The 17,208-nt window shown below is 32.8% G+C and overlaps 1 protein-coding gene across 4 annotated transcripts in view; it reads left to right on the top strand.

Annotated features, from left to right (window-relative positions):
• The first annotated feature begins 13,020 nt into the window (after positions 1–13,020).
• ranbp3b (RAN binding protein 3b) overlaps positions 13,021–17,208 on the top strand; it is a 37,334-nt gene continuing 33,146 nt past the window's right edge. For 2 of the 4 annotated variants that reach the window (XM_079612858.1, XM_079612860.1), the window contains exon 1: positions 13,034–13,103. In XM_079612858.1, the coding sequence (XP_079468984.1) occupies positions 13,082–13,103 (22 nt within the window). In that variant the 5' untranslated portion in view covers positions 13,034–13,081. Of the gene's footprint in view, positions 13,104–17,208 lie in introns of all 4 variants that reach the window. The other 2 variants (XM_079612859.1, XM_079612861.1) reach the window with 2 other exon arrangements.

Raw genomic sequence — 17,208 nt, 5'->3', positions numbered from 1 at the left:
TGAATCCATTTATTGCATCCTTGCTGATTAAAAGTATACATTTTTATTGTATTATTGTTAATAATTAAGCAGCAAAAACAGTTTTCAACATTTATAATAATAATAATAAATGTATTTTGAGCATCAAATCATCATATTAGAATGATTTCTGAAGGATCATGTGACACTGAAGACTAGAGTAATGATGCTGAAAATTTGTATTTTGAATTAATATTTCACAATATTACTATTTTTACTGTATTTTTGATCAAATAAATGAAGCCTCAGTGAGCAGAAGAGACATTTTTTTTCCAAAAACATAAAAACAATAATTATTTCAAGCTTTTTGACCAACAGTGAACGTATTTCTATTAATGCTGACTGATGATGTTAACACATAATTGCCATAATTGATGAAATATTGCTATCAAAAACATTCACTATAATTCCTTTCAGCTTCATGTACCACTTCTGATGAAAAAATATGAAAATAGCTTGGATAAAAGCGTCTGGTAAATGCATAAATAAATGTAAAAATTAAACCACAAACTACATCCATTCAGTTTTCATTGTTTTGATTAATAATGAAAAAAACGGCATGTTGTAGTTGTGCCGTTCAAGATAAAAAATGACAGTAAATGTGGTTGTGCATGATTTTTTGATCCTTCGAAAGCCATTTGATAGCATTGTGTGATAGATATTTAAGTCATTAATACACACATACTCATTACTATAAGGGACTGCATCATGACCAAAATATTGAAAAGCTTTTGAGTTTTATGTATGAGAAGACCAACACGGTTATGAAGCACAACAGGTCAAAAATTCTTCACATAATTTCTATTAAAGCATGTTTTCATATGGCTTGCATGAAACAATTCAATGATGATCACTCAGTTCTTTCCATGTGTTATGTAATGACAAAAACTGCAACACAAGCCATCAAGGTGAAAATTCAGGCCTTGCAGCGTTTCTGAGGAAATGTGAGCCAAACGCAGCGCTGTTTAAACTTGACTTGTGTTGAATGAGACTTCGAACATTTTGCAATTATACAAAAAGCTGGTGACAGGAGAAGTTCATCAGATTTCGACCTCTGAAGAGACACAAACATGCTTCAGCTTAAAAGCACAGATGTTACTGCATCTCATGTTTCCTGAAAACCTTTTAGCGTGGCATTTTGCTTTCTGATTGTCAGGTTGCTGTTTTTGTAAGCTTTAATTCTGTTTTCCTAAGCCTTGACTTCACACTCCACGACATATCATTTGAACAGGGAACTTGTAAAGGAGTTCTGATGAAATTCATCGCATGTGCAAAATGCTAATTATACATCTGAGACTATGAGGTTCTCAAACTGACTTGATTTTGTTTGAGTAATGTCACGGTAAAAAAATAAAAAACTGATTATTAAATGAGAGTGGAATGAAATCGTGGTCTTGAAATGCTGGGTTGTTTTAACCCAATTTTGGGTCAAATATGGATAAACCCAGCTATTGGGTTAAATTTTTATAATGCATTTTTAATCCAACGTTTGGTTTTGTCCATATTTGACCCAGAATTGGGTTAAAACAACCCAGCATTTTTTTAGAGTGTGACAACAACTCATTTAATTTTCTTTCTGTTTTTATTTTCTGTGTAAAAGTCACGATTACACTTTTTTATCTGCAGCGTCCATAAAAAAAACACACTTGTGAATATGCATTATTGTGTACAACCTGTTTTGTAAATGTTGGAATGATATAGGGTTAAGTTGGGGTAAAATGCCTCCCGGGGTAACATGATATTATGACCCACCACGCTATTTTACATTTTGTCAATTCATCGAAATATCAATATGTATGGGATTTAGTTAGCCAAATTATGAGGGTAATTAATCTCAATTACAGGTGAAACTGGAAACATTTTAATATGGTGCAAAAGTTCATTTATTTCAGTAATTCAACTTAAAAGGTGAAACTAATATATTATATAGACTCATTACATGCAAAGTGAGATATTTCAAGCCTTTATTTGTTATAATTTTGATGATTATGGCTTACAGATTATGAAAACCCCAAATTCAAAAGTAGAATATTGTGAAAGGTTTCCATAAGCTGTAAGCCATAATCAAAATTATAACAAATAAAGGCTTGAAATATCTCACTTTGCATGTAATGAGTCTATATAATATATTAGTTTCACCTTTTAAGTTGAATTACTGAAATAAATGAACTTTTGCACCATATTCACATTTTTGGAGTTTCATCTGCAATTGTTTTTTGTGTGTCTGTTTGTTAATGAGGGAATTTACGGACATTTTAATGTTTTTAGATTTGTGGATGGTTTTTGTTTTTGTTTGTTTGAAATAAAAAGATAGAATTAGACTATTGGGGTAAGATGGGCCACCAGAAATGGCATAGAAGGCCCCGAGTGACATGTTGTTACATTGTTATTTATAATTATTGCAATTAATGGAGTTATTATTCAGTATTTCCATGAATTTTGTACATTTCAGACATCTTCGCTTTCATTAAAACCTATGGGTTAGTCGAGTGAAATTATAAATTTTGCATTCAAAGTGTTGCTATTACAACATCTTCAATTCAAATTTGGCCAATTAAATATGTAAATATTAACTTTCAGATAAATCTCTCACTACGCATCGTTATTCAATTATTCAACTAAATTGTCAAAATTCAATTTTAAACACAATTGTAGATTTTTTGAATTAAAATACATATATAAATATGAATAACAATTATATCAAAAGTGATTTATACATTCTGTAAAAGTTAAGCTGCATGCATGGGGACCAAACCAAATTTGCAAATGTTTCTAATTATTTTTATTGATGCATCATCATCCTGCACATAAACTAAATATTTTACTTATTAAGTAAATGCACATTTTTCTCAATCTTCCCCCTTATTATAGACTAATTTAAGCTACTTTACAAAAAAAAATTAAAAAATTAAAAGGGATTTTAGTTTTGGCAACATGTCATTTTTTTCTCATTAATTGCTTCAGATTGTTTCAAAACCCAGGAGCCCAAAATGTTGATAAATATCACTGCGAACAATAGTTGTGCTGTTACTTTCAGATTGTACTGATGCATATATGATGGAGCCATTTAACAAGTGTTGTATTAAATCAGTGCGAAAAAACATCATGGACTCCATAGGATAAAAAAAAAAAAGTCACAAGGACGAACTGGAGCGTTTATTTCCCGAGCTGTTCTCTATCTCATGTTGTATCATGTTCTGACAGCGTTTTGCATCATATTTCAAACTCTTCTGTCACCAGGACATTAAATCATGTGTTTAATGTGTTGCACCTTTGGGCCCTTGTTTCCATTCGAGTCGCCCTGAGACGCCAGAGCTCGGATGTGGGAATGTGGGACCGTGTGATAGCGTCGGTCACTGTTTATGATATCTCACTTTCTAGAGCATCCGATGATCCATAGCAAGACCCGAATCCTTTTGCTTTCCACAGAGGCAGTTTTCTTTTGTTTGTTTCCCACGGTATGTGATGCTCTCTTTCTTTTTCTCTTTTTTTTTAGGGTTAGCCAGCATGGGCTTTTTCAGCCCGATCTCATGAAAGTGCGTAGCCTATATCTATACGACGAATGTTATTTCTCGTGTCATTTATACGGCAAAAATATTTTTTTGTGTGCATATGATACGCAGTTTATGGCGTGTAATATGCACGCATTCCCACTGTAAACCCTAACGCTCAAAATACTTAATTGGTTTGAGTAGGACAAACTTAAATTAAACTAGTTCAGTCAAATTAACTTTTATGAGTGTTCAGCACTTTCTTTTTCTTTCAAGTTCACAGAACTGACATATTTTATGTTTCATTGTTTTGAGTTTTATGAAATTATTTATTTTAATTTAGACGAACTTGAGTTTAACTGAAACGGCTGGGATGTCTATTTCCCAGCATGCTTTGCCGATGGCACTCGAAAGGGAGAGTAGATGCTAAAATTAAGTGTAATGTAATGTGTTTTTTTTTGTGCAAGATTAATGTTAAGTGGGAGATTTAGTAGTGATTAATGTTTTGTTATGCTAATTTAGAAGAATTTCTGTTAATGTTGGTTTTAGGATAGTTACGATCATGGTGACGAGTGATGCATGCGCTTGATTTGAGAGCAAATAATACATTTATATTGTTGCACTCATACAGTAAATGCTTCTGTATAACACACTATTGCTAATGTGTTAGCAAATTAGTATGTTAGCGGATTAGCTTGTTAACGCTAGCTAAGTTTATACTAATAAAAGTGTTCACATTGAGTTTACATGAAAGCTTTAAGTTAGTGATATGAATTAGTGACTCATACATTTTAATTGTTCTTAACTTGAAATGTTTAAGTACAAAATAAAAATCTGCTAGTTCTGCTTACTTAAACTTTGAATTTCAGAACTTAAAAAATGTGAGGCAATTGATTGCCTTAAATGTTTTGAGTTCTGCCAACTTATTCAGGTTTACAGTGTAATGATAGTAAATGTTTCTTCAATATCATCATATTAGAACTATTTCTGAAGGATCACATGACACTGAAGACTGGAGTAATGATGCTGAAAATTTGTATTTTGAATGAATATTTCACAATATTACTATTTTTACTGTATTTTTGATCAAATAAATGAAGCCTCAGTGAGCAGAAGAGACATTGTTTTTCCAAAAACATAAAAAATATTAATTATTCCAAGCTTTTTGACCAACAGTGAACGTATTTCTATTAATGCTGACTGATGATGTTCACACATAATTGCCATAATTAATTAAATATTGCTATCAAAAACATTCACAATATGATGCTGTAAATTCTTTCCATCACAGGAATAAATTACATTTTACAACATAGAAAACCGGTATTTTAAACTGCAATAATTCTTCACAACTGTCAGTGCAATTTTCAATGCAGCCTTAATTGGTGTACTTTTCTTTAATTAATCTATTATGTAAACAGATTAATGTACTGCTGGAAAAGGTTGCAGAAAAAATATTAAATTGAATTGATAAAAAACAAATCCAATCTTTTTGTTTTGTTATTACCTACACTCCAAAATTAATATTTTTTATATTTATAATCACAACTTTTTATCTTTTGTCAGATCAACTTAGATAATTAATGTAGTTCAGATAACATAATATTTTGAGTTTCTATTGATTAAACCAATCTCCTTCATTGCATTAACTCAATTGTTTAATTTCAATGAACTTTAAAACTTTCTTTTTTAAGTTAAACCAACAATAATTTTTATCCACCCCCCAAAAATAGTGATCAACTATCGTTTGGTAAAGGATTTGTTTCTTAAAGTTCATAAGAAAACAGGCTTATTATCAGGAAAATTCCCGTTTGTCTGAACTCTGACGTTTAGCTGGCATAACAACAGTGAAGAGAGAGTGAAAGAAAAAAGAAAAAAAACAGTGTTGGCATGTGGATCTTTCTTTCCCGTAAGAGATCATCAGAGCACCATCTTGATGGATTAATAGCACTGATGTCTAACGATAGCAAAGAGATATTTTGACAAAAAAGACCTCCAGAAATGATGGTCTGCCGCCAACCGTACTTGTTTCTTTTCTACCTGAAAAAACAAATATGCACATTGTCCTCTGCATATGACAATCGTTCCCATGCTATGCCAACTTATCAACTGCGCTGAGGTCATTTTCCGAGAGTTTTTAGGAGCAAATATAGATGTCATCAATCATGAGCGGATTGTCCCCGGGCGGATGAAGAACTCAAAGGGCCTCAATCATCACCGCACAAAATCTTCCGTCTCTCGTAAACACTTACGCTAGCGTCTCCTGGAGACAGAGAGATGTACGGAAAGAGATTCACAGTGCCTAAAGGAAAGATCAAATCATCTCAGCTGCTCTCCAAATTCATTTTATAGCTCTATATTCTTACTGTGTGACAACTATTGACTCATTTTGACATATTGACTCATGTTTTTATATACAGGTGAAACTTGAAAAAAATGTGAATATGCTGCAAAAGTTCATTTATTTCAGTAATTCAACTTAAAAGGTGAAACTAATATATTATATAGACTCATTACATGCAAAGTGAGATATTTCAAGCCTTTATTTGTTATAATTTTGATGATTATTACAGCTTATGAAAACCCCAAATTCAAAAAATTCACCTTTTCACAATGTTCTCATAAGCTGTAAGCCATAATCATCAAAATTATAACAAATAAAGGCTTGAAATATCTCACTTTGCATGTAATGAGTCTATATAATATATTAGTTTCAACTTTTAAGTTGAATTACTGAAATAAATTCACTTTTGCACCATATTCTCATTTTTCGAGTTTTAGACAGAATTAGGAGAAAAGTTTACACTGGCAATCAAACATTTGGAATAATTAAATAATTTAAAATGGTCAAATGAGTCCCTAAATCCTATTTGAAGTTCATTACAAATATACTGAAATCTGAAAGTAAAGAAGTCACTTTACCCTCAAAATGAGTCTTAAATGAATCTCTCTGAATTTCTGGCAGCATCAAACATTTGCTCAACATTACATAACATAGTTTAACGTAAAGTTGCACCTGAGCTGATATATGTGTCAAATATCTGGCAGAAAACCCCAGACGTGTGCCATATAAGTCTACTTGTGACATTAATGTCTTTCGATGTCTCACTTAAAGTGGTAATTTGTTACATAAGCAACTCAGATCCACCATAGGAAGCCTGAACGGCAGGAACAAGAAGCTCAACATGGAGAATAATCAATCATCTGTGAGACGAAACAATGAAGCCTTCGTTTAAATATCTGGCCTGAGAGGATGCAAAACACTGAATGTATTACCATGTTATTCGTAAATACCTTATACACTGTCTGGCCAAAAAAAAAAAAAAAAAAAATGCTGTTTGTATTTTAAACAGGCAAATGCTTAAGATCATTATTGCAGTGATTATTATTGTATATGTTTGGCAACAGTTCTTCTAACTCTAATCGATGGAGTGTGTAGCTTTTCATTTCTTAAACAACCACACTCAAAAAAATTACTCTTTAAAATAAGTTAATTCAATTATGGACAGTGGTTCCACACAAGCAAATTAAGTTGTATTACCATTAATGGATTTGTTTGACTCTATTGTGTTGTTACAACACAACTGGATTAAGAAATAGTAATGAACAATCAAATCCATGAAATTGCTTCTCTGTAACTTAAACCGGTTAAGTTTAGCGAAAATGCTTTGTTTATTTAAAACTGAAAAAAATAAAGTGTGATGGATTTAAATGATTTCTCAATTGAACTTCTAGACTATAGCTATGAACTAAAAAGAGCACTTATTAACATTTTAAATGTTAAGTTTTACAATGCTCCTTCAGCCACAAGAAATTAACTTATTTGAATCAGTCACAGCCTAACCAAATGCTCAACTCTTCTCCACAATGGTAACCCACTGTAATTTAAATGGTTCTAATAATCACAATGTAATTGAATATTAAACACAATTACACACTATCAAATCTTCCTCTTTTCTCATTTTCTCAAAAACACATAAAATAACACTTAATTTCAACATTTATTCTCTCTTAATTTAGCTATATGCAAAGCATGCTGGGAACTAAGCACCGCCCAGTTTTAGTAAATGCAACACAAATCATTCATGTAATCCAACACAAACAGATTAAGTAAACTTAATTTTTTTTAAATTCCAAATTTAAACCCTGTACATTAGTTTAACGATTGATAATTAAGTATAGTGGAAAGTTATACAGGTTAAGATAATTAAACGCAATAAAATAGTGTTTTGGAGGTAAGATAAATATATCTGTGTTACTTTAACAAAAAATAATTGGGTAAAAACAACAGTGCCACAAAACCATTTTTTTGAACCATATGAAGACACATCATGATCATATGAAGACACATCATGATCATATATGAAGACACATCATGATCATATTCCAGGATGACAATGTCAAGATTTATTAGACTCAAAGTGTGAAAGAATGGTTGTGAGGAGCATGAAGAATCATTTTAACCTCTTGAGTCCATTAAGTTCATTGAAAGTCTCTGGGATGTTCTGGAGGAGACTTTACCGAGTGCCGGACTCTTGCATTGTCAATACAAGATCTTGACCAAACATGTATGCACCTCTTGATGGAAATAAATATTGTGATGCTATATGTCCATCAAGAGGTGCATCAATTCTTCATGCTCCTCACAACCATCTGTGCACTTTTTGAGTCTGATGAATCTTGACATTGTCATCCTGGAATATGATCATGATGTGTCTTCATATAGTTGTTTATGAAAAGCTATGACTCCATCAATTAGAGTTAGAAGAACTGTTGCCAAACATGTAAAATAATAATCACTGCAATAATGATCCAGTCATAGACTCTTAAGAATTTGCCTGTTTAAATACAAACAGCATTTTTTTTTTTTACATGGTTAAGAAATTAAAAGTTACACACTTTATGTAAGACCCATATTTTAAAATTCATATTTTCACATTTTTATTGCGTAAATTTGATATATAATAATTATTTTTGTTAATTAATTAGTCATTTACTGTTGAATATATTTCTTTGGTTTATATTTGTTCTTACCGCGCATGGTTCAGTGGTTCATGTTCAGCGCATGTAAAAAAGTTTAACGCACATGCAATAAGTTCTGGAGGAGCATGACTATGGGATCAAATTCAAGAAAGCACAAAGTACACAGTAATAAAACAAAGAAAAACATACTTTTTAAGAAAGCATGACCATAAGTTTAAGTTTTGTGCAAAATAACTTTTAATGTGTTTAAAGTTTTTATTCATGCTTGTTATTTCTTGATTTACGCTTAATATATTTTGATCCGTGACCACGTTGTTTGCTATTCTGATCATTTTGCTTTTTTTTTTCAGTTTATGCAATATATTTTTACATGTGTTTTTAAATTTTTGATTCACGCTTACTATTTTTTTATACGTGACCGCTATATATTTGGCGGGAATTTGATCCCATACATGACTGTTTGATCGTTTATTATAATATAGTATAAATTGCCTCATAAGTATGTATCTCTACAAATAAGTTGTTGAGAAGACATCGCTGGGCAAGAGGATTATGCTGTATAAGAAATGTGATTCTTTATTGACTTTATGAAAACCCCAAATTCAAAATTAGAATACTGTGAAAAGGTTTTCATAAGCTGTAAGCCATAATCATCAAAATGTTTACAAATAAAGGCTTGAAATATCTCACTTTGCATGTAATGAGTCTATATAATATATTAGTTTCACCTTTTAAGTTGAATTACTGAAATAAATGAAATTTTGCACCATATTCTCATTTTTCCAGTTTCACCAAACAAGGAAATATTATTATAATTTTTTTGATGAGATTCTGGAGATCCCCTGTATCATTTCACACTAGCTATATCAATAATGAAAGTGTAACTTTATATCTTTTGTGTTGCACAATTGATTTGACGAGGTGTTTATTAGCCACATAAGCAACATTGTTCCTTATATTGAGCTCAAGAGCACGCCAAATCTAATCTTGGATTATCTGAGATCATATTGTTTATGGTCTTAATTAAGGACTTCGATATGGAACAAAATGGGGATTCATATCACATTTTAAAACGAAAGGTTCCAAAATGTTCCAAAAAACTCAACCACCCCCAAAACTCAACCAAGCACCCCCCTTTTTTTTAAATAGAAATGAAAATGCACATTCTGAACTTAAATGGTTGTAATTCAAGAATGCTTTGGAATATAGATGTAAGATTGGTCTTGTTTTTAAGAAGACATTTGACAGATTTTTGTAGAAGTTAAATAAATTAAGAAATTAAACAGAAAAAAAAAGTTATAGAAGTTTGAGTTTATGAAAATGTACAATGTTAAGAATTTTATTATTCATATTTTATATAAAATAAATATTTTCAAAACCTGGTGGACTCTAAAAATGCAAAAAAAAAATCAAAGGCAAAAATCTGAACAAGTTGTGTTTAAAATTTTAGGTTGATATATCTCAAAAAATAAGCTTTCAGTGAGATTTAGTTTGGGCGCAGTACCACACTTCTCCACTAGTGGACATTACTGCCTCCATTTCCATATGTTGTTTGAGTGATCTGAACCATTATTTTTACAATTTGCATACAATTTATGAAGTAGATATCCTATTTAGAAGTAGTATTGGAAGTTTGGCAGATTTTGAAATGAATTTAACCTCTAAGAAACATAAAAAGAACACGTATGTGCATGCATTAGATTTTTTTTTTTTTTGTCCTCGAGAGGAAATTTGTTTCCATCATAGATGCATACATAATACAAACACACATAACAAATTAAGAACATGACTAGACATATACAAAAAAAATAATAAAAAAAATCAAGAAACAAGAGAGCATACCTGACGTATCAATGGCCGATTCCCTATGTATTTTGAGCTCGTATAATATATAGATACAGGAACAAAACTCTTACTAAACTTGGCCTTTCTACACATCGGTAACCTATACCTACGGCCAGAAGGCAGAAGGATAAAATACTTGTAAAGTGTGTGTTCTGAGTCATTTAAGATTTTGTGTGCCTTTCGCAACGTAAATGACCTTTAAAATGCTTCAGGCTCCGCCCCCTGTGCCGGGAGCAGCAGCTCATTTGCATTTAAAGGGCCATGCATGCACAAAACGGTGCGTTTTTGCTCACCCTCAAAAAGTGACAACTTTAACATGCTATATAAAAATATCTGAGGGGTATTTTGAACTAAAGCTTCACACACACACACTCTGGGGATATCAGAGATTTATTTTACACCTTGTGAAAAGGGCACCTTTAAAGAACATTTTGTGTGTGAAATGTGTCAACAACATAAGCCTGACTGTGAGAAACTTAAATCAGCCTCTCATGTTTCACTTAAAGCCTGAATGAGCCTGTGAGAAACGTGGATATTGTTCATTGACAGTTCATAACTGTGTCAGTGACTCGTGTAATATATACGCTACACACACAGAATGGCTTCTAATGGTCAAATACATGAACAAATCCGTCTTTATAATTTTTTGTGTACTAAATATTTGGAATACAATGAAAATGAAAAACACCTGATTATACACATGATGCCCTTTAAATGTCCCTGTTTTCCCTTTCATAGAGGAATCTAAATCTTTCATTTAAGAGATTATAACTTTTTCACTAAATAATCACTCACATTTATCTTCATCTGTCGGGAGGTCTGGTTGCATGTGGTTACATGGGTTTTGCCTGAGGGCTTTATACGCATTTTGAAAGAATATAGAACATTATCCTTTCATTTATAGAAATACTGGAGCTTAATAAAAGGGAGCAGTTGCTTGCCGTTTAATAGAGTTTTATGTAAAGTTACTTAGTCATGCAATGGTCAGTCTTCATTTGAGAAAACATGATCAATTGTTGTGTATCAGAACTTACTTGGTCTTGAGATCATTTTTTGAAGGTCTTGGTCTCTGGATTTTATTTCAAGGATATCATTGCCTGTGCATTGTCTGATTTATTTGTTAACATCATTACTGTGATTGAATATTAAACTTCTTCTTGCTTCAAATGCAATCACTAACTAGTTTCTAATTTGGTTTCTTTTGTTGTGCCGGGACAGAAATCAATGAGGGATTGTGGCACAGACGTCACCAAAAATACATATTCAAGATATGATTGCAAAAAAAAAAGGCCTACTTGTATGAGATCTTTTTACATTATATGATAATTAAGCAAGAGAGCTGTTTTCACAAATATAAGCACGACTGTAAACGTGATATTGAGTTATACAAATGCTCAATAAACAAAATTTTATTTTTAAAACATTATTTATGCAGCTGTAATTTGATGCACCTCAGCAGCACAAATATGAATTGTGTTGTTATTGTTTTCAGTGTTTTATTATTCTAATTGTAGCCTATTGATGTTAGCAATGTTAAAACATACGTTGTCATTGATATATGTTATACATTGCTTTAACTCAAAATAAGTTAAAGATTCAAGCGAGATAAGCGAGATTCAACTCAATTTTTTAAAGTCAGTTTAATGTAATTTAAGTTGAAATTACTTAAACATCAAAGTTTAATTATATTGATTATATAAGGCATTTCTCCAGCAGTAAATGTGGATCTTTTAGATGAATTTACTGGGACTAAGGACTGAACCTGAAACATCTTATACATTTTAACATCTTAAAATCTTATTGCATATTTTATTTTATATATATATATATATTTATTTCATATAAATATAATTTAAAAGTTCAGGCCAACAACCATCAAGTCCATCTCAGTTTACATCCCATCTCAACTACAGCCTTGACCAACTTGGCCATCTAGTGGTCATATTGATTACTACAAAACACATAGGAATAAAAATAATACAGAAATACATTGAAAAAAAAAATTTGTTTAATGAAATACATAAATATATATATATATATATATATATATATATATATATTCATTCGATTACCAATATTCATTAGTATATTATTACTTAATATTAAGGAGCGAAAAACAGGAATAAACATAATTTAGAAAAATAATATAATAAATAATTAGGCCTTGTAATATGTTAACATTAGATAATCGTTTAATATAGTCTAATTAATTTTTTTTTAGACATCAGCAACAAGAGAAAGTAAAAATATTTACAAATAGTAAGAGTGTGGTGATTTTAAACTAATAAAAAAAAGAATTAGGCATTATAATATGTTAACATAATAGTAATTAATAGGCTATTGTTAGTAGATGCAATACATAAAGGGAAATAATAGTCATATATTAAAATAATATAGGCCTAGTGGAAAATATCTAGATGTCATAATAATAATTATTGCAATATGTAACATAAGATAATCGTGTTTACAAGAAAATTGTTTTTTCTTTCTACACTTAACAAGAAAATGATTTACAAATCTACAATTACAGAGATTATTTACTAGATATTACAATACTATTAACATTATAGAGCATTATTTATCTTACAATATTTGTTAAAAGTGTACTATACTAATACATAATATTGTAAAATTCTATATAAAATGACTAATATTCAAATGTAAATGCATTTCGAGTGCAGCTGCTCTGTGAAATAAAGCGCACTAGTGCCGCGGTGCATTGTGGGTGTGCACGGAGAAGTAAAATGGCGGACTTGGCGAACGAAGGTAGGCAACCGTGTGAATCCGCAAAATGAGCAAAATAAAGCAAATAAACCGCCACCATGAGCCGTACACACCATAATAGTCTTGGTTAGAGTTCCACATGAGTTTTTGGCGCGTTCTGTGTGCATTAGCTGCTCTGAGTGGGAGTGTGTGTGGATGTTTAGCTCAAGTTAGCCGATGAGTGTGTTAGCTTCGCGGGCTAAACAGCGCACTGACAGAACTGTGTGTGTATGTTAGTTAGTGTGTTGTGTAGCTAACAGACGAACCCCCGGCCTCTCGCTGTGTTTCTCTTTTTGATTTTTTAGGCGGGTGGAAACGCACGCGCCTCACCCCGATGCTCTCGCGTGCAACACATACGCGTGCACGCTCTAAAATAATGAAAACATGTAATCATGCAATGCATAATAATAAAGGTTTAATGAATGACGCTTTTTTTACATGCACGTGATTTATATATATATTTAGTCATCATATGTAATATCAAAAACATGTGGCATACAATTCCCCATTTATCTAACTAATATGCATTGTGCATTATTATGCCATATTTTTAAACTGACACTATTAGTATGCATTTTGCTTGCAACGTGTTCTATTCTAATCGTGCTTTGTACGTCTGTCCCCGTTTGTTAAGTGATAATTAATTCTTTATCCTTCTTTGAGACAGTCCAAATTCAGAAACGAAAGCAAATGTCTGGTGGGTGGGGTGGTGAGTTGCGCATCTCGTGGTTTGTTTAAATCTGATATGAATGCATAATCATTTTTGGACGTTATTCTGATAAATGCATCGATTATTAGTCGGAAAGCAGATTCTGGAGCAAGTGGCGGTGGTTCGTTCACGGTCATGCCGCCTGTCGGTGCTGCTCATGCGGCTAGTGGCGTTACCGGGGTCCGCTGTCCGTGCTAATGCAGGCCCGCCCACCCTTCTCCTGCCCCGCGGTGAAATGCAACCCCATGCACACATGATTTAGTCCCTCTAGGACTCTAATGTCCTCCAGTACAGCAGCCTTGAGTGGTGAGATCACCCATCGGTGGATTCCTCACCCCTTGACCTAATTACAGTGATGTGCATGGGTTTACTTACAGTGCTCAATGAGCCACCCAGAAGATATGTGATTTGTTTTGGGAAGGCCAGCTGTTTACAGATGCACGTGTGTTTGGATATATTGCACACGTTTGTGGTTTGCAAATCATCTTCGATAGGCCTTCGACTCACTCTTCCTTACAAATATTTGTTTTATTACCCTCCAGTTTTGTTGCTGTCAACGTGGTGTAGCTAAAAATATCAGACAGTGTCAGCCTGATCATGTGTCTCTGTTTATTTACGAAGCATGACGGAACATTTTAAAGCCCTTTGATTGAGCCAGAAGTGTCTGGTGTTTTATTGGTTGGCTTGAAATGAGATAAGATATAAGATAACTTCTTTGACAACACTGGTTAGAGACTGTTTGGCTGGCTGATCAAATCACCCAGAGGCTTGTGATGATAGCAAGAACATACTACAGGTTGTGGTTCATTGATATTATTATTAAAAAAAATTTTGACATTAATTTTAACATATTTACTATGCATTTTGCAGATGCTTTTTTTAACCTTGGCATTTGCTTAAATATTGAGTAATTGCTAAAATATTTTAATCACCCATATCTTAAACATTTAACGATCATATTAGCATCTGGTGACTCTTGCATTCATTACTTTAAACAGTTCAACACTAGTTCAAAATTTAACATAATAAGCTCCATAACAGACATAGTTTTTCTTTCATCGCTTTCTTAAAGGGCACCTATTATGACATTTAAAATGTTCCTAATGTTGTTTTGGGAGTCCCCAACAACAGTTTGACATGCATGCCATGACAAAAAACACTTTTGTTGTCGTATAATATGCATTTATTTTTACCTGATTTGCTCACCGACTCCCAAATGATTCGTTCAACGACTAATTTTTCCAAACCCCTCCTTTGCGCGACGCTAATCTGCGTTGATTGGTCAGATGACGCAGCAGTGTTTACAGAGATAATACTTATTGTTTAACACGGAGTACAATTATGCTTTTATCAATTAAATTGTGTTATAATAATGATTATAGTCCACTGCTTTGTAGTTTGTAGTAAAAACTAAAAATAAGATAAAGAATTGAATGTTATGTACTTATATTAGCGAGCATAGCCCAGAGTTCATATTGTAAAAGCACAATCAGTCTTTGTTTGCATTGCATAATAAAAAAAAAATGCAGTTACGTTACTACGAGATATTACTTATTCTTTAAGACAACTCCGAAAACAACGACAAACACTTCACATATCTCAATACAATTGTCATTGAAGACCTAGAAGCTAAACGGTGCTTACACAACAAACAAAATAATTAAGCATGCTACATAAAACATAAAAGCAACAATTATTAATAACACTTACAGGCTGTGATACGGAGGAGGAAGCTGATGCAAATACACTTGGAACTGAACCTTCCTTCAATATCAGCCGGCTCGCGAATCCAAGTTTGAGTGCATTTAAGTTGGTAAAGCAATCGTCTTCAAAATGGCGCGAACAAAGCACAAGGCTCGGACTATACTTCTGTGGTATAGTTGTATATATGAATTGTAGCCACTTAGTCTTCAAATGCTCCTCCTTCGGCAGATGAAAAAAGTTCAGAACACAGCGTCTCGTCGCCATGATGACGTCAAGTTGACGTCATCTAGTCAGAGAAAAAGCTTCGGTCTTCTAACGATTCATAAAAATGACTCAGAGTCGACTCTCACTTTTGAAAGACAATAACTTTATATACGGTGCACTTTCATATTTCAAACTTTGCAGGATGTTTTTGTTCACTTAGATCTATGTTACACACTACATGAAAGGTACATTTCAAAATTCCATAATAGGTGCCCTTTAATGTTTAATTATGACTTAAGATTAGATAATATCACTGTGAAAATATCACAGTACTTAATTTCTTGACTAATAAATGTGCTTAATAGATTAAATATGATATAATAGGTTAACGGGTTAGTTCACCCAAAAATGAAAACTCTGTCAGTAATTACTCTTCCTCATGTTGTTCCCCGTAAGACTTTCGTTCATCTTCAAAACACAAATTAAGATATTTGTGATTAAATCTGAGAGCTGTCTCACTCCTCCATAGTCTTCTATTGTAATTGAAACTTGCCGGCACAGAAAGTTATTAAACACATCGTTAAAATAGTCCAAGTGACTACAGCGGCTCAACCTTAAGTTTATCAAGCGACAAGAATACTTTTTGTGTGCAAAAAATGACGACTTTATTCAACTATTAACTCTGAGTGAGTTCACGTAGTGTAACAGCGCAGCGCTTCGTCAGAACGGAGGCTCACTATTGGCCAGCATCACACGCATGACCAGCGTCGGCCAATAGTGAGCCTGACGTACAACCCAGAAGCGCTGCGCTGTTACACTACGTGAACTCACTCAGAGGAACACACCGAAGAAAATTAATAGGTGAATAAATTTGTTATATTTGTTTGTTTTTTGCGCACAAAAAGTATTCTCGTCACTTGATAAACTTAAAGGTTGGGTAGGTAAGAATTGTCTAAAGAACTGTTTTTTCAAATGGGCTTAAACTGTCTTTATATACCAATACATAATTAAAATGTAAGTACTTTGAAAAAGAGAGTATAAAAATTGAGTGACTATAGTGTATTTAATCTTCAAAAAACACAGCTCATTAATTCCTACCAGGACGAAACAAGTGATTGGCTTGCGCGACTGTCACTCTCCGTCGCCATGACTACCGCCGCTATTACTGGCTCCGCCCTCGTACGCGCAGTCGCGCACCCGTTTTTAGGTGGGAGTGAATAGAATTAATGAGCTGTGTTTATTGAAGATTAAATACGCTAGAGTCACTCAGTTTTTTATACTCTCTATTTCAGAGTACTTGCATTTTAATTATGTATTGGTATATAAAGACAGTTTAAACAAATTTGAATAAAAGTTTTTTTAGACAATTCTGACCTACCCTACCTTTAAGGTTGAGCCACTGTAGTCACTTGGACTATTTTAACGATGTCTTTAATAACTTTCAGGGCTGGCAAGTTTCAAGTACAATAGAAGCCTATGGAGGAGTGAGAT

The sequence above is a fragment of the Phoxinus phoxinus genome, assembly GCF_949152265.1.
Source record: "Phoxinus phoxinus genome assembly, chromosome: 5".
Lineage (NCBI taxonomy): Eukaryota > Metazoa > Chordata > Actinopteri > Cypriniformes > Leuciscidae > Phoxinus > Phoxinus phoxinus.
Note: the sequence above shows the minus strand (reverse complement) of the source record. Positions and strands in the feature narration are given on the sequence as shown.